The following is a 25019-nucleotide window of genomic DNA, read 5'->3' as shown; positions in this document are numbered from 1 at the left end:
CCTGGAAGGGCAGTCTGACAAGAAGAGCTGAGTTCCAAGTCAAGCCTGCCCCTCTCCTCTAAGATCAGAAGCCAGCTTTTACCCCTGTCCACATGTCCTCGGGCAGTCTAAGGCACCACTACAATCACCTGTGGGCTGCCATTTTCGTGGGCAAGAGCTCCGCTCGCTGAGATGGGCTAGACACGAGTGTCCTTGGCAGTGAAGCACCTATGTCCTTAACGACTCAGGGACAGCTCGAGTGGCATTTTCCCCTCCTATTTTAAAGCCTGGGCCATGTACACTACATCCTTGAGATTTTGTTTTCACACTTGTTTCAAACTAATTGCCGGTACGACAGAAATACCACCTTTTCCATGCTGTAGACCTCATCCCTGTTTCTGTCAGAGACCTGCATGCCACGTTAACACTCTGGAGGAACTAAGAGGGCTCGTGGAGGTGTCAGAAGTGCCCCTGGACCCCACCACCTAAAGCCTTGGGGTTGCAGGGACTTTCTTTTAACAGCACTGGTGAAGGGTTTCAACTGTCAAACCTCAGAATACATCAGGGCCTTAGAAATGCCAACTGGGCATGAAGAGAAGAACACAGTTTCTAATTGCATATTTTTGTATAATTTAATAAACTTTTAAAATGTTACTGCTTATGTTTGAATTTTTTGTGTTTGTGTTTCTGTCCGTCTGAGTCATTGATCTTCTTTTTGTTCCTGTTCCTATTTTTCACGTTGTGTGTTTCATAGTAGCGTACACCAACTTTCTTGGACTGCTGCTGCCGTGCCGCTCGCCTCCGCTATAAACAATGGCAAGAAAGAAAAAAACCAAAATGACCAAAAAAAACCCACAACAAACCCAGTCAATCATAGAAAAGTCCCAGAAGAGCCCCTCTGTTTCTCTGTGCTCCCTTCCTATGCTGCTCCCCCAAGTACCAGAAGCAGTGCTAGTAACAAGGAAGGGCTCCCCTCACAGACCCAAGTGTGCTCTTGCACAGTAACTCGTGACCGTGCCATGTTCTAGACGGGCATTTGGTCCAACTGTCCTCCAATGCTGGAATCTTTTCTACCGCACCCCTGACAAGTGGTCCTCTAAGGGTGAACACTTCTAGTAACAAGCTCTTCATTCCCCGGGGAGGCCACCCCAGCTCTGATAAGCCCAGTAACAGAGCTGTGGGCAGAATCTGTCTGCCAAAACAGCTCTGCTCACCACAGAAAACCAGCGGACCCTTCTAGAGGGGAGCCCACCTGTCTGAGGACAGTGATCGAGAACTCAAGGACCTTCATCCACTAGGCCAACTCTTAATCCTACTGAACTAATCGCAACTAGGTCGCTTAGGACTGGGGTTCTGAAAATTCAACTCCAGACCAGCAATTCTGGAAAGCATGTCTCTTAGGAAATGGATTGTTCCTCTTTACTTCCTGGGTGACATTTAAGGCCAAAACCACTTACTTCCTTAGATGTAAGCATTCTACGAGTCTTATTTGAACGGTCCTCTTCCCTCTGTGCCTTCCTTTTCTTTCCCTTTTTGGTAGGTGCTGGAAACGTGACACATGAACATACAGAAAAGAATCAGGAATTTTCTATTCAAAACTCGGTCTGTGAATGCTAACATGAGAATGAGCCTGATTGTGCTGGAGGAAGAAGGCCAGTGTGCATGGAGTGTGGCAGGCATGGTGCGAGGCAAAAGCAGGATGAGGCTGGGAGGGCGCCAAGCCAGGGGGACCCTTGCAGGCCATACCGGGGTTTGCATTTATGCCACGGAAACACATTTTCACATAGAAGCTGTGAGTCCAATGGAGTAAAGAACAGATACCTGACCCATCCTGCCTCCCACAAAAAAAATCTGGCTGACTCACCCCTAGACTGTAAGGTTACTAATGGTCTCTTTTTACAGGAAGCCTCCTGAATTAATCCCAAGAAATGTGCAGAATGAAATGCGAATAAACCCAAGCTGTACAACAAACAGTATACAGAACAGGGTCACCTGCCCATAATGACAAGCACCGTGCGGGGAACACCACAATCCCCCAAGTGTCGAGATGAAAGTCACACGTCCCACAGTCCCACAGTCCCACAGGGTGCACACCGCACCCAAGCGGTTTGATGAATTTAACTTTACCTGTGTCTTCTGCAACCTCCTCAGCTGCTCTTTGTTCTTCAGATTTTGCAAAAACCTTTTCACTTAGTCCCTTGGATATTCTGCAAGAGAAAAGCCAAGTAACATAGCTGCCCATCACTCCCCTCAGCTGCCAAATCATGTGCCAACCCAGGGGCAGGGACCACCCCGAAGCCTGCAGAAAGCCACCCTCCTTCCCATGGTTGCCACCACAGCCCACCGGCAGGCGGTGAAGCCCCACAGTTCCAGCAGCTCCCTGGGCCTTCGGCAGAGGCGGACTTAAGCCACTCACAGTTCAGGGAGCTCCCTCTCATAAATGGACAAACCACATTTTTAAAAAACGGCACTAATTCCTTTCCACCTCCCATAAAAATACTGCTCCAGTCCTCGTGGCAAGCATCTCAGAAAGGAATGAGCAAACTAAAATTTGTGAGAAGACGAGGATACTACCTGACTGCGGAAAACTTCTTAGCTTTGGCTTTGTTTAAAAACTTCTGATATTTAGCAATCTTTTCATCCAGCGCTCTAATAACGGCCTTGGTGTCATTTCCCACGTGTTCTCCCTGGAACTCTGGGCCACACTCCTCTTCCTCGTCTTCCGGTTGCTCCTGTTCCTCCTCCTCCTCCTCCTCCTCCTCTCCGGAAAAGCTCTCAAGCTCTTCATCGATATCGGACATCTCCAAAGGGACCAGGTCATCCCCGGAAAACTGAGGCACGACATTGATTTTGCCGAAATTCTGCCGAACCCGTGCCAGAATCTGCTGCATTTCTGAGTCTGTGTCACAGCAACTGTTCTCGTTTTCCTTCTCAGTGACAGGCTCTGAGGCTTCCCCTACAGTTGCGGTGACTTCCTCTTCAGCGTCCTTCTGGCTGGTTTCTGTGGCAATTTCCAAAGATGAGGAGGACGGGAGCTATTCAGGCCAAAAAGGGGGACAGGCGAGGGAGAGAAATGGGATCAGAAAATAAAAACCATTTCCGAACTGACAGCCTGCTCCTGAAGGACGCAGTCCTCTTCTCGGCACTAAGGGAAAGAACTGAAAACCCGCCCACTGGAATCCCGTCGTTCATCTACCACAGGCCAAGCTCCATTGCACCCAGAAGCCGCGACTCAGCTCCGAGGCCTTCAGCTGCGGTTCCAAAGGATGAGCCCACTGTGAGTATCGAACCACTCAGACCATCTGCCATGTCCCACAGAGCATCTGCCTCCCTCCACCCTCCCCGAGGAGGGGAAGGACTGGGGCTGTGGAGACAGGCACACCCAAGGCGAGCACACACAAGTGCCCCAGACAGAAAGCAGACTGCTAAGCGGTGGGGTGCAGGGGAAGCCCCCAGAGGAAAGGTGTGATGACCAAGAAAAGGGAAGCTGGTGATGAGAGACCATGAGGAGGCGAGTTGGGGGACAGGGAAACAAGCCGCCTCTCTGAGGCAAAGAAGAAGTGTGTGGCAGGCTTTATCCTGGCGCCTCGCATTGGTGGTATCTTTTTATCCTTGCAACAGAGATTCACGAACCTTCAGGGATTTTCCGAAGGCAAGAGTGGTTGCACAACAAGTGCTCAATAAGTCAGGAATCCAGAACATTCAGGGAATTGTATACAAAATTTGTAGGTACATTTTTATACCTGTTCCTGACGCTAAGTTTTTAGCTTTTAGATTCTGAAAGAGTTTCAGCCACTATCAAGAGAAAAAAAAGAAGAAAATCGCAGACTGGGGGAAATAATGATCTAAAACTCAATGACCAGACATGGAGGAAGCGCTCAAGATAACCCTATGATGTGCACACAGGGTGACAAGAGACCCTGCCACATCTCCTTCCTACCACGACACCCTCCCCACCGCGAGTCCCTTGTGCCTCGTGCCGCTGCGGTCCAGCCCCATGACTTCCTCTCACAGCAGGCAGGCCCCACCTTCGGCCAGTCCCTTCTCCCAACAAGACAGCTGCTCGGCTCCTGCCTCACACCATTAAGGTCTCTGCCAAAATGCCACTTCCTCAGAGGCCACCCTCGCCCACCCCACGTACAAGAACACTCCTTTGTCTCCCACGCCCCGACCCTGGTTTTGTCTTCCTCACAGTCAGCAGTGCTTCCTGACATTTTTCTATTTATCTGTTTACTGTCTGTCTGTCTATAGTATCAGAATGCATGTTTGATTTTGGCATAAGAGCTTGAAACCTCTTAGTATCCCCTGAGTAAAAAAAGGGTGCCTGCCATTCTTCCTAACAAGCCCCTTTCCACCACGCAGGAGTTTATGCTGATAACATGCTCGCGGGGGGGGGCCTCTCTTCAGAATGGGGGCTGGTCACCAAAAGACCCAAGCACCTGATGAGAGGGCGAGAGACAGGAGTTCGATCACTGATGGCCAATATAATGGAACGTCCGTGGGAAGCCCTGAGGGTAAGGTCTGGGGAACTTCTGGGTCGAATGTAGTGATGTGCCAGGAGTGCACCAGGCCCAGAAAGGGCACAGGAACTCCACCCACAACCCGACACCTGGCCCTAGGCATCTCTTCCATTCGGCTATTCCTGAGCTATATCCTCTATAACAAGGTGGCCATCATAAACCATTTTCTGAGTTCTAGGAGTCGTTTTAGCAAATCATCAAACCTGAGAAGCTCTGAATTTGTAGCTGGCTGGGCAGAAGCGTGGGCAGCCTGAGAACCCCACCTGCAGCTGGCCTCTGAAGTGGGGGCTGCTTTGTGGGACTAAACCCTTAACCTGTAGGTCTGTGCTAACTCTTGGAGCAAGTGTCAGAACTGAACTGAATTACTGGATATTCAACTGGAGTCAGAGAGTTGCAGAGCTGGTATGGGTATCAGAGTGCCCAGAGATATGGAAGGGCATGAGGCGGGGACCCGTCTGCTTCCGCTGCAACACCGCCAGCGCCCAGCGGAGTACGGAGCACAGAGGACATTCTCCGCACGCTGGTGCTACCGGAACGACTCAACCAGCCAACGACTTAACAAACCAAGAAGATGGGAGAGGACCAGGTTTTGGCTTTTTTGGTTGTTTGAGGGGGGTTCAGCGGGGAGAGGGAGAGAAGTTAACATATATTGCAGGTACGTTGATTCTGAAATGCTGGAAAATATATTCAACCGAAAGTTTCTAGCTGATAATTGAAACTCTGGGAACAGAGTTCAGGTAAGAGGGAACCAGGATGACACGAAACCGAACACCAGCACGGAAGCGAAACTAAAGCCACCTCTTCCAAAGGCTTAGCAGAGCTCTGAAAAAGAGCCTAGAAATAGAAAAGCAAAGGGCCACAGCTGGAGCCTTGCGGCAGTCCACTGCCAGGGAGAAGGAAACGCAACAGAAGGGAAGCTTCTCAGTCCAGCCCAGAAGCCCGAAATCTAAGGCTTCTTTCCCTGGCTACAAACTGTACCACTCTCCTTTCCCACCCGAGCACGAGCTCCCTGAGGGCAATGACTGTTATTTATTCTTATATTCCCTGTGCCAGGCACATGGCTGGGCCTAACAGATAAATGTAAAGCCAATCCTGGAAATGCCTCTGCTCCTCATGAATAAGGAAATACACAGGATCGGAAGAGCACTTACAGGAAGAGCCCTCTTTGTTCTAGGCCCTAAAGACTGGTATTCAGACTTGGTCTTCTATCACAAATCTACTTTCTAGTTTCCAAATGCCACCCCCACCCCAAGAAGGTCATAATGACAGCTCTATGGGATGGGAGACAGTAGAGGGAAACGCCCCAAAGAAAACAGGTGGTTCATAACGGAAGGCGATCAAAGGCACTACACCTAGGTCAGTAACCACACTTTCCAGAAGGCAGGCCCACCCTGGTCTCTTACCTGGGAGGCCGCAGGGGGCTCTGCATTAGGCGGCTTGACAAAGAAAGGAATCCGGCCCCTCTGCCAGTCATTGAGAACCATCTTGCCCACAGTCTGCAAGTCCGGCTCTCCACCCTGAAATGTCACAGGAAGACTGCCGGTTAAATTCAAGAACAAGGGGCGCCTGGTGGCTCAGTGGGTTAAAGCCTCTGTCTTCGGCTCCGGTCATGATCCCAGGGTCCTGGGATGGAGCCCCACGTCAGGCTCTCAGCGCACCAGGGAGCCTGCTTCCCGTACTCTCTTTGCCTGCCTCTCTGCCTACTTGTGATCTCTGTCAAATAAATAAATAATCTTAAAAAAAAAAAAAAAAATCAAGAACAAATTCATCTCCCAGCGTGAGATGCAGCCGCCCCAGTTATTCATCACCATCTGCTTAAGTTCCGTACTGTTCACAACAAAAAACGTCCAGCAGAGCCTGGCTGGCTCAGTCGGTGGAGCATGAGACTCCTGGTCTCAGGCTTGTGAGCTTAAGTCCCATACTGGGTGTAGATTACTTAAATAAAATCTCTAAAACAAAACAACACAAAACAAAAAAATAAAAGAAGGCCCATTTAAAAATAAAATCTTTAAAACAAAAAAAACCCAAAAAACAAAACAAAACCACAAAACAAAAGAAAGCCCATTACCCCCGACACCACCCCCTGCCCACCCCCCGCACCCCCCGCCCCGACCTCCCCACCCTGCCACGTGTCCTGGTCTGCATTTGCACAGACCCTCGCTCACCTTCAGTAACTTCCCAGTCCGGAATGCCAGCTTCTCAAGGAAGTCCTCAGCATTCTCCCAAGAATCAATCTTGTAGGTCTTGCTGATGTATTCTGGCTTTGCTCGTTCAAGTACAGCACTGATGTGGTCTTCAGGAGTCTTTATTTTTTCAACTTGAACCTAGATATTAACAGGAAAATTCCAGCCTTATAGACTTTATATGGAAGCAGTGAAGTTCACATTTGTAACAATATCTGAAAATAGATTTCAACACCGTTGTGCAAGCGGAGCCTGGCAGGGCCGGTCTCCGAAGTGGCCAGCCGCGGTCGGCTGGAAGGTCCCTGCATGCCGGCCACCACCACAGAGCCTAGGACTCGGCACTGATCCCTGCTCACCACACACTGTGTGGTTCTGCAAGCAGTTTCAAGTTGGACCGTCTCATGCTACTCACTTGCAGAAATGGCGAAAAGCCTGCCAATGCCACGACACAGAGAGAATTCGATAGTTTAAGGAGAGAGGGGAGGAATGTGCTCAGGATGTATGGCCAGCAGCCCTGGCTAAGGTTAAGTGAAGCCGTTTAAAGGTTTTGGTCATATTCAGAAACAAGTGAGGAAACACTTGAGTTCCAAAATGACTCAGCCCATAAACCCTCGAAGATGAATGATCACTAAACATAAACAGGCCCTGCTTCCCTCTGGATCCTGCGTGGAAACTACAAACTCTTTTGTGGGATGACATTGAGCAGATCTGCCCGCGGCTCCAGACTCCCCAAGCAGGCTACAGCGGAATGGAGAGGCCGCCCTGCTGAGTGTCGTGTTCCTGAAGTCTGTTCAGACGGGCGGACCCCGAACAGCCTCCCCCATGAGTGAAACGCAAAGGTATCCAAGGTCCCCCCGCCGCCCCACAGCTCCCCACGAAGAGCAAACAAAGAGCCTGTCGGGACCAAAAGTACTCACCACTCCTTTCAGCACAATGTCTGTCTCCGAGTCTTCGGAGGGATAAACCACACCTGGACAGTCGATAAGGAATATCCGACGCATCAAGGTGATGTACTGCCAGACCTGAAGGCAGAAAGCCAGAGACCCCTGGGTCAAACCCTCAGTCTGATCTCACAAAGCTACAAAGGCTATCCTCTACTTGGGCCACTCATGAGGCACTTCCACAAAGTATCAACTACCATTGCCACCGGCAAAGAGTCTAAAAGTGAGGCCGGTCAATACCGAGTCAACCTTTTCCTAATTTTTCCAAGTACTCTTCGAAGATTAATACTGTCTGACTCCTCTTGCTTTCAGCAGAACTCATGCTGCTCCCCTAACACTCTGTGCTTTAGGGTCTGTCCCCAACTGCCAGAATCTACTGTAACACTGAGTTTTCTTTCATAACCCAGGCACCAATATTCTTGGGTTAGTTTTACTTGCCAAAGAAAGGCTGGAGTAACAATTTAAAACAGACTTAAAGGGGCACCTGGGTGGCTCAGTGGGTTAAAGCCTCTGCCTTCAGCTCGATCATGATCTCAGGATCCTGGGATCGAGCCCTGCATCAGGCTCTCTGCTCCGCAGGGAGCCTGCTTCCCCCTCTCTCTGCCTGCCTCTCTGCCTATTTGTGATCTCTGTCAAATTAATAAAATCTTTAAAAAATAAAAAATAAATAAAACAGACTTAAAATGAATGGCAAAGGCACAGAGTGCCATACAAAGTACTCTCAGTCTTACCCAAATGGGTAGAGACAACTCTGGCAGACTCCAAACCATCACATAGAGACTAAACTCTCAATAGTGGCTTTCATTCAAGAGAGGTAGATAGATAGCTCCACGACCTAAACAACCACCCTCTGTAAAAATAAAATATGGAGACATAAATAAGGCCCTCTTGAGCCAGACGTACCTTTGTTTCACCTGCAATGGGGGCCACGTTGCAAACTTTCTTGGAGCGCAATGTGTTTATCACAGAGCTCTTGCCAACATTTGGATAGCCAATGAAGCCGACACTGATCTGCTTCTTGTCAGTGTGTAGCTGTTAAAGAGAATACACACCACATACACATGGTCATGAACATCCCCTCAGAAAAATAGGTTGTGTTACTTTGCTCATAAAACAAAGAACACAGGGCAAAAGTGTCACTAGAACTTGATCTAAAGCCTAGACACACACCAACTATGTCATCTGAGTGGGCTGCACATACACACGCTTATGAATCAATCAGATGTGACTCATTTCCTCAATTGTCAATGTGCTATTGTTCTTCAATGTTTTAAGGTTAAAAGTACATAGGTCGAAAATCAAAGGGAAAAAGAACTTGTTAGTCATCAGTTTAACACCATCCACAGATAACACCAACTGGCAATCCCAACACCCATCCCTACTTTTCTCTGCACAATACATTTTGCATTTTCATTGCCAAAAACAAATGACAGAAGAAAAAAAAAAAGCAACCGCAGAAGTTAGACCATTGGATGAGAGTCTCAAGGAGACCAGAACTCAACAACAAGCCTGCAACCAGCTGAGGGCTTCCGATTAAAGATGGCGGACTGAACGTCCACACCGGCCTCACTCCCTCTGCAGACTCCACTACGAGGACAGCAGTGAGAATGAATACACGGGAACCCATGGAACCCGGCATATAAAACCAAAGAATGAACTGGAAATGAGACAATAAAAACAAACAGACAATGTTAGCAAAATACTAGCGGCTAGAAAGTAGTATCTGACTTGGCCCACTACAAAGATGAAAGCTAAGGTAGGAAAACTAAAAGCCCAGCAAAAATATTGCCAAAGAATCACAAATGCCCTCAGGAACTGGCAAGACAGCTACCGCTCAGGGACTCTGAAATCAAGACCAGTGAGAAGTCCGCGGAGCAGGGACACCACTCTACCTCTCCCTCCCCCAGCACAGGCACCCAGCTTCTCTGCACCACTGCCTTTCCAGATATGGATTTTTTTGGAAACCCTGCATGCATCTCTGAAAATATCTTTCAATTTTAGATGGGAACCTAAATGGGAACCTATGTTTAGGGATAACAGCAGCTAAAGGCGAGCATTCCCAGTGTGATTACCTGAAAATCTAAGTATCGACGTCCTTCCTCCCGCTGAGTTCCCGAAACCCCGGCAGTCAAGCTTATACATCCCTGCGCTCAACTAGAACACTCCTTTACGGAGAAACTCTCAGATCCAGGAGTAAAGACCTACAGACACTGACACCGAGGGTGCCCTCCAACAAAATACTGGGTTTCTGCCTAGTTACCCTACAGTGAAGTCTATTATCAATAGTCACCCCCCCACCCCCAAACAAATAAAACTTCCATTGGGTTTTTAGTGGCTCACCTTTATATATGAACAAAAAGTAAAAAACAACCAGAAATTTAACCTGTGACTAGTACAAAAGACAGAAAAAACACAAAAAAACTGGCAGGAAACAGAGTCAATGCGGGAAGAAAGGAAAATTTCAAAATACAGTATCATTACACTTCTCAGAAACAGATGGAAGTTCATCTGTGACACAAGAAGAGAGGCAGGCCAATGCTTAAAAGTGAGAGGCAAAATAAATGTTACTAAAGAACAGCTAAATGGTCAAGTCAGAGAAACTTCCCATGATATACAGCAAAACATCACAAAGGCACCAAAGTAAAGCAAAGAACATTTAAAAATTAAACCAAGTGATAAAACCAATTTCCTGAACAAGAATAGGTGATGGGGTAGAGGGTGGGCGATCTCTAAGAAATAATACAGGACAACATCAGACAAAGTTCTGTCCAGTGCCTATCTCACTGACAGTGACTCACCTAAAACCACATCACTATAAAACTTTAAAACGGAAATTTTTTTTTGGAGATCCCAGCCACAACAGACTGGGCGTCAGAATGGCCTCGGATTTCTCTACGGCACGCCAGAAGCCACCAGGAGATAACACAGTGGTGCTCTCAGCATTCAAGGGAGAACAGTGTGAAGACAGAATAAAGGTATTTTCAAAACACAAGGTCTCAAAAAAGGTACCCTTCTAAGCTCAGCTTCTTAAGAAGCTTTTAGAAAATATGTTCCATTAAAAGGAAAAAGTAAACCAGGTTAGAAGAAAAACCAAGAAAGAAGATCCCCTGTTGGATCCCTTGATCCCACTGAACAAGGTAACCAACCCAGGAGAGAGCCACAGGAATGCTCAGGATGACGGTGAAGGACATCCCAGGAGGACAACTCTGCAGCCAGCCCGGGGGGCAGCAGTCCCGACTGGAAGGTAGGGTCCCTAACACTCTCAAAGCTCCCACTCTGCCAGCGGATTTGGTGACACATTAGTGACAAAGGACAAGGAGCTAATTAACACCAGAGAGGACAGAAGGTTCTATTAGAAAGAAATTACAATCACAGCACCATGTGGGTGACTGTGACTGATGCTCTAGGTCAAAATAATGTACACGCTGAAGGAAATGATCATCTAGCCAGATGACATATAACAACAGAGAGAGAACAGAGGGAGGGGAGTACGTGTGGGGAGAGGACAGCTGTAAGAAACTTAATACACATTTTCCACAGCACAGACTTAGCAAGTGTCCAAAATGGCAGGTGCTGAGGAGTGGGAGGGTGCAGGGTAGGGGAGATCAGAAACAGAATCAAAAGCAGGTACTAAAAATATGGAAGAAAATAAGGGAGGTAACTAACAGCCACGAGCTGAAGTGTCTGCTTCCAGGAACTGGGGAAGGGTGGGGCAGAGGATGTGCGTCCTTTGTCTGAAGCCAGGTAGAATGAATGAGACATGCCAAGACCTAACTGCAGGTACAGAATGGGAAGCTCCGAGAACATCTGCGAGGGTGACCTGGCCGCAGGGCTTCCCAGAGAAAGTGACATCAGACCAGGGATCAGCAGGGGGCCTGGGGGGTGCTCAGAAACTGCACAGGCCTGAGGGCAGAGGAGGCACTGCAGGCCTTGCAAAGCAGGATGGGGAACACAGGGGTGTGGGGGAGGGGCCGTTCTCAAGCAGAGGACAGACCATCAGGAGCCAGGGATACTGCAGGAAGGGAAGCAATGTTTGTAAAAGGTAGGGGCTACGGCTGAGCTGGAAGACACTTTCCACAATCCCTTACAACCCCAAGGCTCTAGGAGTTTTTACGTCTCTCAGACACATACTTATTATTACATTACCAAGATGGCAGAACTGAGGTGTGTAACCTAACGCAACTGGCAAGAGAAAGTCTCCCACGGACCCACAGCTACACACTCCAGGAGAGGCGGGTCAGGTCCAGTACCTTTCCAAACTGCCGGAGAAGCTGAATAAAGGCTCCTTTGCCAAAGGGGTTAGTAAGACTTGCATGGAAGGCAAGGGTCGGGTAATCCTGGGAGAGGACAGCCACCCAACGTTTCTAAAAGGCAAAGACAAGACACTTGTTTATTCGTAAGCCAAGAAAACTCATAGCTTAAGTTACACACTGTTTTTTACATACAGAGCTAAGGAAAACCTTAGCTATAATTCTTTAAAATATTTTATTTTTAAAGAATGGAAAGTAATGCTTTTTCTTTTGTCTCACAAACATGGAACAATTACAAAAACGCCTTCATCGAGACTGAACGCAACTAATGTAACAGAATGAGGAACAGGCCAGCAGCTACAGCAGCTTCTCCTCCCAAAGGGGCCATATCGCCCATCCCTTGGGTCCCGCAGCCATCCCTTCGCCAACCATCAGCGAGTAAAACATTAACTCTGCCCACGGTCAGTGAAGCACATTTTCGTTTTGCTTCCAGTGAGAAAGCTTCCACAACTACTAGGTCAAAAAGTCCAGTACTTTAAGGTCTCAGATCTCATTTGAAGTGAAACATCCTTATTGACAGAGAGCTTGGCCTCCCTCTGCAAGTCTATTCTGGATAAGCAGCCATACTTACTGTCGCCCAGGTTGGAACAAGGTCACATTTGTTAAGAACAAAAATTAGGTGTTTCCAGGGTTTTTCCTTCTTCAAGTAAGTCTCAATGTGAGGGGAACGGGTACCCATCGGATCTCTAGCGTCAAGAACTTGAACTACAACATCTGAAGAATCTATCACCTGCGATTCAAAGAAGCGAAAAGGATTTGTTTTAGTAGAGATGAGAAGTGGGAGATGGAGGACATTTAAAGGAACCTGGGAAAAATAAAACAGTGAGAACTTCAAAACATGGATAGGTTGTGGCCAATCTCAGTGTCCAATGATTGGAACTTTTTCCATCCTGTGAGTAGGAGAAACTTGTAGAATTTCAAAGAGGAAAACTAACTTAGATGTAACCCATACTACTTCACAACTACTGTTCATTATTGAATGAAGTCACTTACTTCTTAAACTTCTAAAAGTTTCTACTGTCACAGGTTTTGTGTATTCTACAAAAATCTAGAACATTTAGTTTACCTTCAGGGTATACTTTCCTGTTAGGTTACTGTTGGATTATGAGATTGTGCTGGGAAGCTTTTAGTGACCAAGAATTATCTCGAGTACTCGGATATCAAACTCAGCCAGCTGAACCAGGACTCGGGACACGCGAAGGCTCCTCCACGAACCAGTGGGGTGAGCTGGGTAAGGTACTCAACCTTTCTAGACGGGTGTTCTCATCTATAAATGACAAGGCTAAGTAACTTAAAACCCCCCCACGCAGCTCTAACCATGTATGATAAATCCAAAGTCTATGGAACATAGCTTTTATTATCATTAAAAAAAAAAGCAAAGCACAGTTATCCAGAACAATGGTAGCATGTGCTTAGCCACATCTTTCCTGGTTTTGGAGGGGAATATGGATGGAATGAACAGCAGAGTTTGTGCTTTATTTGTGAGAGCTTCCATATATTAAGATCAGTTTTCTCATATAAGATAATGAAAGCCAAAGGAAGCTCACAACAAGAAGGAACTGAAAGTCTTACCTTGTAAAGCTCACCCCATATTCTTTTGGACTGTCCCTTCTTATAGATCTCTTCTTGGGCTTCACTTCTAAATAAGAAAACACTCCAGGTGAGCAAGTGAACCCTACAAAAAGGATGTTTAGGGAGGACATGACGATGCCCCGCAGGAAAAGGGCATCAAAACTACTTGGAGATGGGGCAAAAGCAAATTTCACTGAAAAAGCCAAATGCCCATCAGTGGAGGGATGGGTTAAAAATGTGCAGTATACACAACAGACTGTTACTCGGCAACGAAGAAGAACACAGTACTGACACAGGCCACAACCTGTATGGCCCCAGCGACATTCTGGTCATGAAAGAACAGAGACTGCGGGACTGCATGTAGGACCGAGTACCTCTCAGCAGAGCAGTCAAACTGCTAAGAGACAGACCGCAGTAGGGTGGCGGCCAAGCACTAGGAAGTTACTGTCTATGGGGTGAAGACTCTCGGCTCAGGACGACATGGAACAGTTCTGGAAGCAGACAAGGAGCTGTGACGGCTGCATACCCAGATGGATGTGCCCAGTGCCACTGCAGTGCAGGCTTCCAAGGGACTGAACTGGTATAGTCTTTATGCAGTTCACCACAGTGAAAGACTTAACTTAAAAACAGTGACTCAAGGGGCACCTGGGTGGCTCAGTGGGCTAAAGCCTCTGCCTTCGGCTCAGGTCATGATCCCAGGGTCCTGGGATCGAGCCCTACATCGGGCTCTCTGCTCAGTGGGGAGCCTGCTTCCCCCTCTCTCTCTCTGCCTGCCTCTCTGCCTACTTGTGATCTCTGTCAAATAAATAAATAAAATCTTAAAAACAAAACAAAACAAAACAAAACAGCGACCCAAGAAACAGCAGGTGTTGGCGAGGACGTGGAGAAAGAAGGACCCTCATGCACCGCTGGTGGGAATGCAAACCAGGACAGAGGGTCCTCAAAAAGTTAAAAAGAGGAATGCTGTGAAATGTCTAAGACTGAGAATCACAGACCTGAGCCCCTGGTACAAATAATACATTATACGCTAATAAAAATAATAATAAAAAAGTTAAAAATAGGAATACCACGTGATCCAGTAATTACACTCCTGGGTCTCACCCAAAGAACACAAAAGCACCAATTTTGGAAAGATATGGACAACTCTATGTTTACAGCAGCATTATTTACAGTAGCCAATAGCCAGGTGGATGCCCAAGCAGCCATCAACGGATGAATGGATAAAGAAGTTGCGATATACACACACGACGGAACACCCCTGAGCCACCAGAAGGAATGAAATCGCGCCATTTGCAACAGCATGGCTGGAGCTAGAGTATAATGCCACGTGAGATCAGTCATTCAGAGAAAGACAAATACCACAGGATGCCACTCATGTGTGGATTTTCAGAAACAAAACAAATGAGCAAAGGAAGAATAGAGATGTTCTACAGTGGGACTGTCGATTAAGTACTGACATGGAAATCTTTTGTTAATAATTAAAAAAAATTTTTTTCTAAATATTTATCTAAAATAAAATGTAAGGGCGCCTGGGTGGCTCAGTCATTAAGCATCTACCTTCAGCTCAGGTCACCATCCGAGGGTCCTGGGACTGAGTCCTGCACTGGACTCCCTGCTCTGTGGGGAGTCTGCTTCTCCCTCTACCTGGCCCCCCCCGGGCTCATGATCTCCATATCTCTCTCACATTCTCGCCCTTTCTCTCTCAAATAAACAAAATTTTTTAAAAACTAAAATAAAATATTTTAAAAATATAAAGGGCAAGTTAAAATACAGTCTTAAGGGGCCCCTGGGTGGCTCAGGGCTTTTGCCTTAGGCTCGGGTCATAATCCCGGAGTCCTGGAATCGAGCCCCGCATCGGGCTCTCTGCTCTGCGGGAAGCCTGCTTCCTCCTCTCTCTCTGCCTGCCTTTGCTTACTTGTGATCTCTGTCAAATAAATAAATTTTTAAAAAATCTTAAAATACAGTCTTAAGATATTTATAAATGAACACGGAATGTAAAAAAGATCTAGAATAATATATCTAACAGTGACTGATTCTTGACCTTCTTTTGGGTATGTACCCCTATGAGAATATAACAAAGCTACTGATCCTTTTCCTCCCTCTCCCCAAAACAAATATAAGACCGACAAAACACTGGCACCTTTATGCATGTACATACATTTTCCATGTTCTCTTCAAAGGGTCAAAGGAAACTCAAAGGCCATCCGTGAATCCCCATGGTCTAGAGTCTCTGTTTAAGGAAGCCCTGACATTCAAAATTTTAACAATAATATGGTCGCTGAGATTATGAGCTCTTAATTTCTTTGTGCTGCATTTCTAATTCAACCCTATATTCTAAATTGTCTATCCTAGACTTCACTGCTGTTATAATGAAGAAAAAAAGTTTCTTTTTATTTTGGAAATGAAAAAAGAGACCTAGAAAAAACCAGCCACCTCAAATTATTTTCCGTCTGGCCCCAGCTTCACAAACTTTTCTAGTCAAAGGGAAGAACACTCTCCTTCTAGGAATTAAAGCACCAGGGCACCTGGGTGGCTCAGTCAAGTGTCTGCCTTTGGCTCAGATCATGATGCCAGGGTCCTGGGATCAACCCCTGTGTTGGGCTCCCTGCTCAGCAAGGGGGCTGGCTTCCTCTTCTCCCTCTGCCAGTCCCCCTGCTTTGTATGCTCTGTCAAATAAATAAAATCTTAAAAAAAAAAAAAAAAAAAAAGGAGTTAAAGCACTGAGCTTTAACTTGGTATTTATGTAGGTACAATAAAGGTAAAGACAATGTTCTGTTGCAGAAGAGAAAATGAGAGTGGTATGAACGTTCAAACTGTACCTGACACCAGTGTCTTCAGTGACCAAGTCACGATCCTTGCCCTGATCATAGCTCTCAGTGGACATTGTTGCATTTTCTAGAAGAGACTGCATATCACTAGCAAGTAAGTTTGGTCGCTTCCTCTGTGACTTCGGGCCAAATGTAGTTTCAAAGCTTTCAGTATCAAGAATGTGCACCTTTGAGTTCTAAAGAGAAAAGAGAATTATTCATAAAGCTAAGGAAGGCACTGAGCAAAAGCAAAAGTTAAAAACCAACCCGGGAAAGGTTTTCTTCTTTTATCTTTCCAAAGCTCAACCCATACCAAAAACTACAACATGGATGCAGCCTAGTTTCAAATCAGCCTGAAATCGCAAAAGCACTTGTTCCCCCATTCTGAAGTTCTAGAAGACTCCTTGGAGAAATACAAAGTAATATAAATAGTCAAAGCAAGTATGAACAGTTGTGTAATACTTGCCAAAAACTCTGCTTTATTTCATTTATCATAAACTACAGTCAAATGTAATTAAGGCTACAATGATGAACATTAACTTATCTTTTCGACTTTTTTTTTGAGCTTTCAGACAAGTGCATAAAATTCGCCAAATTCACAGATTTTGTCAAGGACAATCATACTCAAATTTGTGTGTTTTTTTAAACCAACTGTAAATGCCAACTTTTTCTTGGAAGTTAATTTCTTTCATGGCTAAAAGGAATTGCTTGTTTTGTAAGATGCATTTTAGTTTCAGATAACATTTTCCCTAATTTAGGTAACGTTTTTATTAAATGCACATGGAAAGTCTTCAGATGAAAAACATCTAGCAAGAGTCCAAAATAATAGTTCAGATGTGATAAAAGGAACCTGATACTAACTAGAACTTGCTGTGCCTGTAAAGGAGTTACGGGCATAGGAATTTTTGAAGCAGGATAAAAGTCAAAGTTTGAGTTAGGATCTATCACGTAACAGAATGTTAACAGCCGGCAGAGAATATCCTCAAAAAAAAAAAAAAAAAAAAAAAAAAGGCCTCTGCCCCTCAGTACAAAGCTCCTCTGTAAGCACCAGTTACTAAATGTGGATGACGAAGCCTCCCCTGTGGCTTCTGACCTTGATCCTACCCCCTCCGATTCCCAGATCCTTAAGCTATGGTCACTTTTTTTTTTTTTAATTTTTAAAAAAGATCTTACTTATTTATTTGTCAGAGAGAGAGAAAGAGCGAGTGAGCACAAGCAGGGAGAGAAGCAGGAAGAGGGAGAGGCAGGCTCTCTGCTGAGCTGGAAGCCCAATGTGGAACTTGATCCCAGGAACTTGTGATCATGACCTGAGCCGAAGGCAGACGCTTAACCACTGAGCCACCCAGCATCCCACTACAGTCACCTTTTCAGATTCTCTGACCCATCTCTTAGTTCAGTTTTACCCGCTACCCTCCCACAAGGGAACATCCCCGAACAGAAGGCTGGGTTTCACACTGGAACTAGATATTAACGTCGCCGTGAAAACTGCGATCACAGTTATCCTTGGAAATCTCACAAGTCACCTACAGAGCACACAGAGCACCGTAGACACAAAGACGTGTGCGTGGAAAGCTGTACATTGACAAGCGCCACGCAGTTAGAGGCAGTAGGGCAATAAAGGACGCAAATCAAATCAGTTACAGTATTTTTGCTGTATTGCTACAGAATCAGTGACTGTAATGTGCACGGGGCTAAAAGTTAAAGCGTATCTGATTAGACTGCCCTGTGTGGCCATCTGAGAATTAAGTTTTATAACCAGTAGTAGATACCGCACTAAAATAAATAGGGAAGGTTTTTCAAGGCCAAAGCACAAAGCTCCTCCCTTACCCTGAGCACCTAGCTGCACCAAAACCCCAGCTGAGCGCTGCAGCTGTGGGCCCCACGGACTCCGGACCAGCGACTGACGTCTGAATTTTAGAAGCACTGAACAACCGGGATGGGCAACAAAGCAATAAATCCATAATAAAAAACCTCTCAGTTCTTCTCATAAACAGGATTCAATAGTTTGTTAAAAGATGGCTTTAGGGAGAACAGACAAAAGAGAACAAGGGAAATGAGCAACTTGTCTGTGGTTCATGAATTACACTCATGTGTTTCCCTGAAAGAAAACAGTCATTCCACTAATAGGCGCCATTCTTCTCGTCTGTCATAAAACAAAGCATAATTGACAAAACCTGAGGCAATAACCAGGCCTCGGTTTTTATTTTGTTCTGCGAGTAAACAATTTTCTTTGAACTGTTTAATCCATGTATGCATGTCAATGTTTCCTTCCCCTCCTTACATTGGAACCGAGGCTTATACACTGGCTACATTTCTGGGAACTATTATTCAATACGAGTAGAAACGTGCAAACATTAGGCCATTTCTTTGGTTCTGTGTGAAACTCATTCCACTTCAAGCTGGATTCAGTCCTTACTGTCCTTCAACTCCAGCGATCATTAAGAACCAATCTGACCAGCACCCTTTCCTTCGCCGGAAAGACTTCCAAGGGTCTCACAGAAGCTGAAAGTACACAGCACCAAAGGCCTCCCTCCTACAACCCAATCCTGACCCTACATGTCCCTGAAGTCTGCTGGAGTCACCACCTAAACTAGTTTGCCTAACCAAAAACAACCATACAACTAGTATTAATAATAGCCACAGCCTATTTAGCTATCGGGCGGTGTGCTATGTGCACATTATATGCACCAAATGCCTCATCTGCATCGGATCACCCAAGGAGGCGGATTTTCTTGATTCTACAGCCACGGAAGTGAAGGCTCAGGGAGAAACCGATGAAGGCTTTAGGTCAGGGGAGAGCAAAGACTAAGTCAGGCCTGACTCCCAAGGCCCTGATCCACAAGGTACCACACCTTCCTGACACGATGCGGTTCCTACTAAGGCGAGACCCCGACAGAGGGAAAGCTTATCAGGACTGCATCAAAGCCACTCTTCTCTATGTAAGAAAGAAAGACAAAGATGGTCCAAAGGGACTGGCATCAACTGTGCCTAAGAAATTCCATTGCCAGGGATATCCTCCAACTTACATGAGGCTGGATCCGATCATGGAGAAGAGACATGGGCAACTTGCTTTGCTTCATGACAACTTTGTATGGGTCCTTCAGAACTGTGCCCATTTCCTCTTGAAATTTTTGTAATGATGACTGTTTAATCACACGTGTGTTTCCTGTTTTATAGAAGAACGTTGCCTTTTAATGAAGAAGTCCTTTTTGCTTCTGTATCCTTCTTCCCAATGGCACAGGGAAAAGCAAACCTCCGAATGAGCCTGGCTTCACCCAAACACCTGCTACGCCCATCCCATGTATCCGTTTTCAAACTCCGGGGGGGAAAAAATAAAAACAAAAAAAACTGCCTCTCCTGCACTCATAGACTATGAACTAATCCACCAACCCGGACACACAAAGGGTTTCAAGAATTTTCCAAGCCCAATTTCCTGACTGGATGAAACCGAAAAATCAACATCACTGAATGGAACGGAGATTTGACAAATGTTCGACACTTCCTGCTACATCTGGCAAAGAAATCCGGAGCCAACCAGAGCTGATCTATCAGTCTACGGAGAGAATGCTGAAGCCCAGAACCCAGGTCGCGCTGCTGCTATTTACAGTTATAAGGGTTTGAAAGGACTATTAAATTAGCCAATAAATCCATGCAAAGGAAACCAAATAAAGCTACGTAACACTACCTGGAGAACAATTTGTAAGTGAGGGGGCCCGAAACACATAGGCAACGGAACAGCATGCTGCAGCACAAACGCAGAACCCAAGGTGATGAGGGCTAAGATGCATGCGCCGATGACACAGGGCTCACGGCCTGCTGTGCACGGCCCTGAGCACCATACACAGGCTCACCCACGTAATCCCCACAGCAGTGTTCCAAGATACAGACTGTTTTTATCCTCATTTTACAGATAGGAAACCGGTGAACAGAGAGATATAGTAACTTGCCCCCAGTCACAGAAATGGAAGAACTAGGATTCACATTCAGACAGCCTGAACCTAGACCTAGTCACCATAAACAGCCACCATGATAAACATCTCTCTAAAAGTTTTCCTTGACACTTTCCTGAGTGGCAGATTCCTAGAGCGTATCCTGTCAACAGATGTAAGACACACCGAGAGGTAGCTGCCATCTGCCACCAACCACGGAGGTCAAGCACTGGGCCAATGATGGGGTCTGACCATCTGACTGCGCACCTCGCAGGGACTAAGGGAAAGCCCAGACTGAGGTGTGGGTGGGGTTTCCCAGAAAGAAGCCCTGATCCCATTCTGTTATTCTTGGGAAAGACCAAAAAGAGATCCTTCCACTGTCAGTCCAAATCCCCATTAAGAAACATTTCAAAGGAATGGCCAGCGAATGCACTTACACTTCGAGTTAAAGCTACCAACCTATCTGCAAGGCCACTCTCAAACAACCACGCTCTCCAGGCCACCAGAAAGGCAAAGATGAGAATTCTCTGGTCTGGGAAGGCTGGTCACTAACATGTAAAGGATGGGCTCATCTGTTTTAGAGGGTTCACTTACAATTAACAATGATGAACGCTCTACAAAAAGAACCTGTTTATGGGATCCACCACTACTACTACTTTTCTCAGCACTCTTCCCACCATGGGCACTTCTCAGCCCTTTCTCATATAATCCTTGACAGTTCGACTCACCCCCAAACTTCTGCCCTTTAGACACCTTTTAAGCCTACCTTTTTCCATACAGCACACGTTCAATAGAGCACAAGTGGCAGAGGCCGATACTCACCAAACCACTTAATATTTGGTTCCACTCTCGCCACTGTGCCGGAAGCCACTGTTGACTGATACTGCAGAGGCTTAATCACTTTGCCACGACTGTTCCTAAATTGAGGAAGTAACAGATTCTGGTTGATGACAGAAGAAAGGCAAGAGCAAAGTTTCCAGAACACCCTTTCCATCAAAAGGAACTTTTTTCTTTTTTTGGTTTTAAATGATCATGAAACACAGATTTCAGTAAACAAAAAGTACTTCTACATTTGAAACAGATTGTTCAAAAGTCATTTAACCTCTTGCAACAGAGCACGTAATGATTTCTGCTGGATGAATAACAAATAATGCTGATGTTTAAAAATCTGTTTATTGTTTATTTGTCTTAAAAAAAAAACCACATACTTGAGTTTTTTGGGTAATTATTTGAAGACTGGTTTAAATGAATTTTAAGTAGAGGGTGATTTATGCTGGAACTCAAAATTCTAAAACAAACAGAAGAGTAGGTGACTAAGGCAGATTAAGTTCATTGACGTTTGTGTTTTAGACACATCTTTCAGAACGGATGAAGAATCTAATTACCAAACAAATTAAGACCAGCCAGCAAAATGCCAGGCTCAGCAAGTCCTCATGGTAGAGGCTGCCTCAGCAGAACTTACAGTTGTGATGAGTTTCCAAGTGCCACAATGTTGTGATCTAAAGTTTGGCATTAAAAAAACAAGTTTTCTGGCTGCTCTCACTAACTACAGTCCTATATGCTTTGTTAAAGAAACCAGATTTCTACTTGAGGGATATTTAACTTGAGATTTAATGCGCTATCCGTGGAGGCTGAGGCCGCTGAGGAATGAAACCTCCTTTGGTCGTACAGTGTTGTGACACAATCACTATTTCACCACCCGCTACCCACGTCTTGAACCGAAAATTCGCCATCTTTCTTAACAGCACCCCCATAAGACGATATATGAAAATATGCTATTCCTATCTGGGGGAAGAGGGGGTGGGGATTAGGTCTGAGCTAGGAATCCAAGGCACGAAGGAAAGGACAGGATGGCAGTGTGGAATACTCACCTGCGCTCCTTTTGCCGGTACATATTCAGGCGCCGGATTGTGGCCCGGTCCCTCATGTTTTGGCCTCCTGCTCCCTGCACTCGATCTAGGAAAGACAGAAGTAGACCGCAAACTATTTGATCACCAAGTTTAAGTATGGTCGCTGCCTCAAACACACTAACTAATTCACTCAAAGTAGGCATGCTGCCACTTTGCTGCAAAATGTCTACTCTCTCCCTATATCATTCCAACAGAATTCTTATCACTGGACGCTACCTGGTCTGACAAAGCTGACCTAATCTTTGATCCTCAGTACGACAGTGTTTGGTAAGAGTTGATCATTTTGAGTATTAACTGTGGCACTGTGGGACCCACATTTACAGCCATCGCCTCACGTAATCCATGGAATAATCCTATAAAGAGAGATACATTATCCTCATTCTGCAGGCTAAGAAACTGAGGCACAGGCGTCAGGCACCCTGCCCACGATCACACAGCTAGATAATGGCAAAGTGAGAATTTGAACAAAAACATTCGATCGCCATCTATGCTCTGACTGTGGGTCTCAGCTGAGCTGGCTACATGCAGAGACCACGATTTTGATACTTAAGTGTTCCTTATGTACCAGTTTCTTAATTTCCTAATGTTTTAGTTTAATCAACAGCTAAGTAGGGATTTTTGCCTTACATCTTGGAGAGAAAGAGAAGGACAAATAGGCATGCTGATACTAGCCTAGCTTTTCTTTTTGGGGCTACCTTCAAGTCACCTACCCCTGAAGTGATACAGTAGAAAACAGGCTGAAATCCCAGCACTGGTGCTTCTACTGCTCACCAAGTGTGCCAACCGTGATGAGCCACTTCCCAATCTTGGCCCCACCTCTTCACCTATATTGTAACTTCTCAGGGCCCTTTTGGGTCTAACAGTCTAAGATTCCAGTCTACACCAACTGAATAATTTATCAGCAATCCAGAGAAAACATTCCATGGGATTTGTTCAAGTCCTCAAAAACTTTAAACCAGGGACGCTTGGGTGGCTCAGTTGGTTAAGCAGCTGCCTTCAGCTCAGGTCATGATCCCGGGATCCTGGGATCGAGTCCCACATCGGGCTCCTTGCTCGGCGGGGAGCCTGCTTCTCCCTCTGCCTGCCTCTCTGTCTGCCTGTGCTCGCTCGCTCTCTCTCTCTTCCTCTGTCTCTGGCAAATAAATAAATAAAATCTTTAAAAAAAAAAAAAAAAAAAAACTTTAAACCATATTTTAAAACAAAGTTCTGGTAACTAAACCCAATAGAAAGGACTCCCCCAAAGACTACCTTGTTCATCCTGCAGGTGCAAACTCAGCAAAACTCATAAACATCTCTAAAAACATCTTTATTGAAATGTTCATTAGTTATCTATCTGTAGGGTTTTCTGTGCCCTTTACCAGGTGGGATGGCTCCCAAGAGCCAAAGTAGGATCCCTATCTCATTTAAATGGTCCAAGCAAGAGTGGCAGGCAAGTGTGGTCAAGTGTAAAACGCCAGCTGGGTCGACCTACTTGTAATCTGATTTTACCTAATTTACTGCTAACAATTCCCTGAGCTGGAAAACTGTAATCATACAAGACTGAAATACGCTGGGGGAGAGGGAGAGGAACAGGAGAGGAGATCAAGATCACTGTCCCTTCCAACGCAGAGCTTCCCAGTCTCCGCACCTCACAACTGGAGACGCCCCAAGGATGTCAGGCCTAAGTGTTCACTTTTCCCGACGTTAGACAGGGTGCCTGGCACCTGGCCCTGAGAAGCGTTCAAGACGACAGCACTCCTCAGTGCCTCCGAATGAAAAAACCACCTTCTCCTTTCTCGTCCCCAGTAGCCGCTCGGCTCGAGGCCACTCCAAGCAACGCCGCCCGAGTGTCCCTCCTTCCCCAACGACCTCCTCCTAGCCCTCCCCACCAAACTTCCTCCAAGCTCCACCCTCCGCGAGCCCCGCCGCCGGTACCAGGGTTTGTGCTGGCCTTGGAGGGGTTGATGGTGCTCCGTCCTTTGTACTTGGGCTTCACCATCTTGCCGACGGGACCGGAACCGGAGCGCTAGGCCAGGTCTTGGACGAGTACACGAACTCCTAACTTCCCAGGCCCTGCAGTACACGACCCTCAGGAACCACGCTTGACCACGTGGGCGCGGGCGACGTCACTTCCGCTCGCGGGCCCCTTGCTTCCCCTGAGCGACTTCCTGCGAACGCGCGGCGCGCGCCGCCGCTCTCCTGACTCCGCCCCCGTCCCCGTCGCTTAGCCGTCACCCTGCGTGAAGCCCCTGCCCCTTTCGCTGCCTAGCAACCGCCAAGCTGCTCCTCCCCAGCGGCTGCCTAGGTGCCCGGCACGCGCTGCCCCGAGCTCCTAGTGGGTCCACCCCCACTTCCCAGATCAGTAGCACAAGCTTAAGTTCGATTATCTCCTGAGGTTGTCCTATAGCCCTTCCAAAAGTGCTGACCATATAGCAGCCAAGTATCAGTCATACCTCGTCACCCTTCTTAAAACTCCAGTCGCGCATCATCACACTTAAAGAAAGAGAGAGGGGCGCCTGGGTGGCTCAGTGGGTTAACGCCTCTGCCTTCTCCTCAGGTCATGATCCCAGGGTCCTGGGATCTAGCCCCGCATCGGGCTTTCTGCTCAGTGGGGAGCCTGCTTCCTCCTCTCTCTCTCTCTCTCTGCCTGTCTCTCTGCCTACTTGTGATCTCTGTCTGTTAAATAAATAAATAAAACCTTAAAAAAAAAAAGAGAGAGAGAGAGAGAGAGAAACTCAAAACTCCTAGCCATCCCTACAGAATTCTGCAGGATCTGGCCCCTGCCTATTTATCCGACCTGATTTGGACCTCCCTCCCTCTGATTATTCTGACATTTACACTGGATCCGTCCCCCTGAGTCACTCTTCCTTGAACCTTTCATAGCAAGTT

At 46.4% G+C, this 25019-nt stretch overlaps 1 protein-coding gene across 2 annotated transcripts; it reads right to left on the bottom strand.

Moving 5' to 3' along the window:
* Window positions 1–585: 585 nt before the first annotated feature.
* On the bottom strand, window positions 586–24281 carry GNL2 (G protein nucleolar 2). 2 transcript variants are annotated; one of them, XM_032302202.1, is made up of 16 exons: window positions 24066–24281; window positions 22113–22197; window positions 21064–21158; window positions 19339–19478; window positions 16325–16509; window positions 13506–13572; window positions 12505–12663; window positions 11874–11987; window positions 8527–8655; window positions 7600–7704; window positions 6665–6823; window positions 5903–6016; window positions 2554–3014; window positions 2107–2186; window positions 1437–1522; window positions 586–783 (listed from the first exon to the last, which is right to left on the bottom strand). In XM_032302202.1, exons 1-16 carry the CDS (start codon window positions 24127–24129, stop codon window positions 631–633), a joined length of 2196 nt encoding a protein of 731 aa, XP_032158093.1. In that variant the 5' UTR covers window positions 24130–24281; the 3' UTR covers window positions 586–630. The 2 variants fall into 2 exon arrangements, with proteins under 2 accessions (XP_032158093.1, XP_032158094.1); XM_032302203.1 differs by lacking the exons at window positions 19339–19478; window positions 22113–22197; window positions 24066–24281 and having other exon boundaries at window positions 21064–21142.
* Window positions 24282–25019: the final 738 nt, after the last annotated feature.

This window comes from Mustela erminea, chromosome 10 (genome assembly GCF_009829155.1).
Source record: "Mustela erminea isolate mMusErm1 chromosome 10, mMusErm1.Pri, whole genome shotgun sequence".
NCBI classification, from domain to species: domain Eukaryota; kingdom Metazoa; phylum Chordata; class Mammalia; order Carnivora; family Mustelidae; genus Mustela; species Mustela erminea.
The sequence above is the reverse complement of the archived record's forward strand: the minus strand, read 5'-3'. Positions and strand labels throughout refer to the sequence as shown.

Excerpts from the sequence above, each read along its gene's own strand:
- GNL2 (XM_032302202.1), bottom strand. The coding sequence starts at position 24,129 with ATGGTGAAGCCCAAGTACAAAGGACGGAGCACCATCAACCCCTCCAAG. Across the intron at positions 12,664-13,505 it reads TATGGGGTGAGCTTTACAAG|GTGATAGATTCTTCAGATGT; the intron begins GTAAGACTTTCA and ends TTTGAATCGCAG. Across the intron at positions 6,017-6,664 it reads GGACTGGGAAGTTACTGAAG|GGTGGAGAGCCGGACTTGCA; the intron begins GTGAGCGAGGGT and ends GTGACATTTCAG.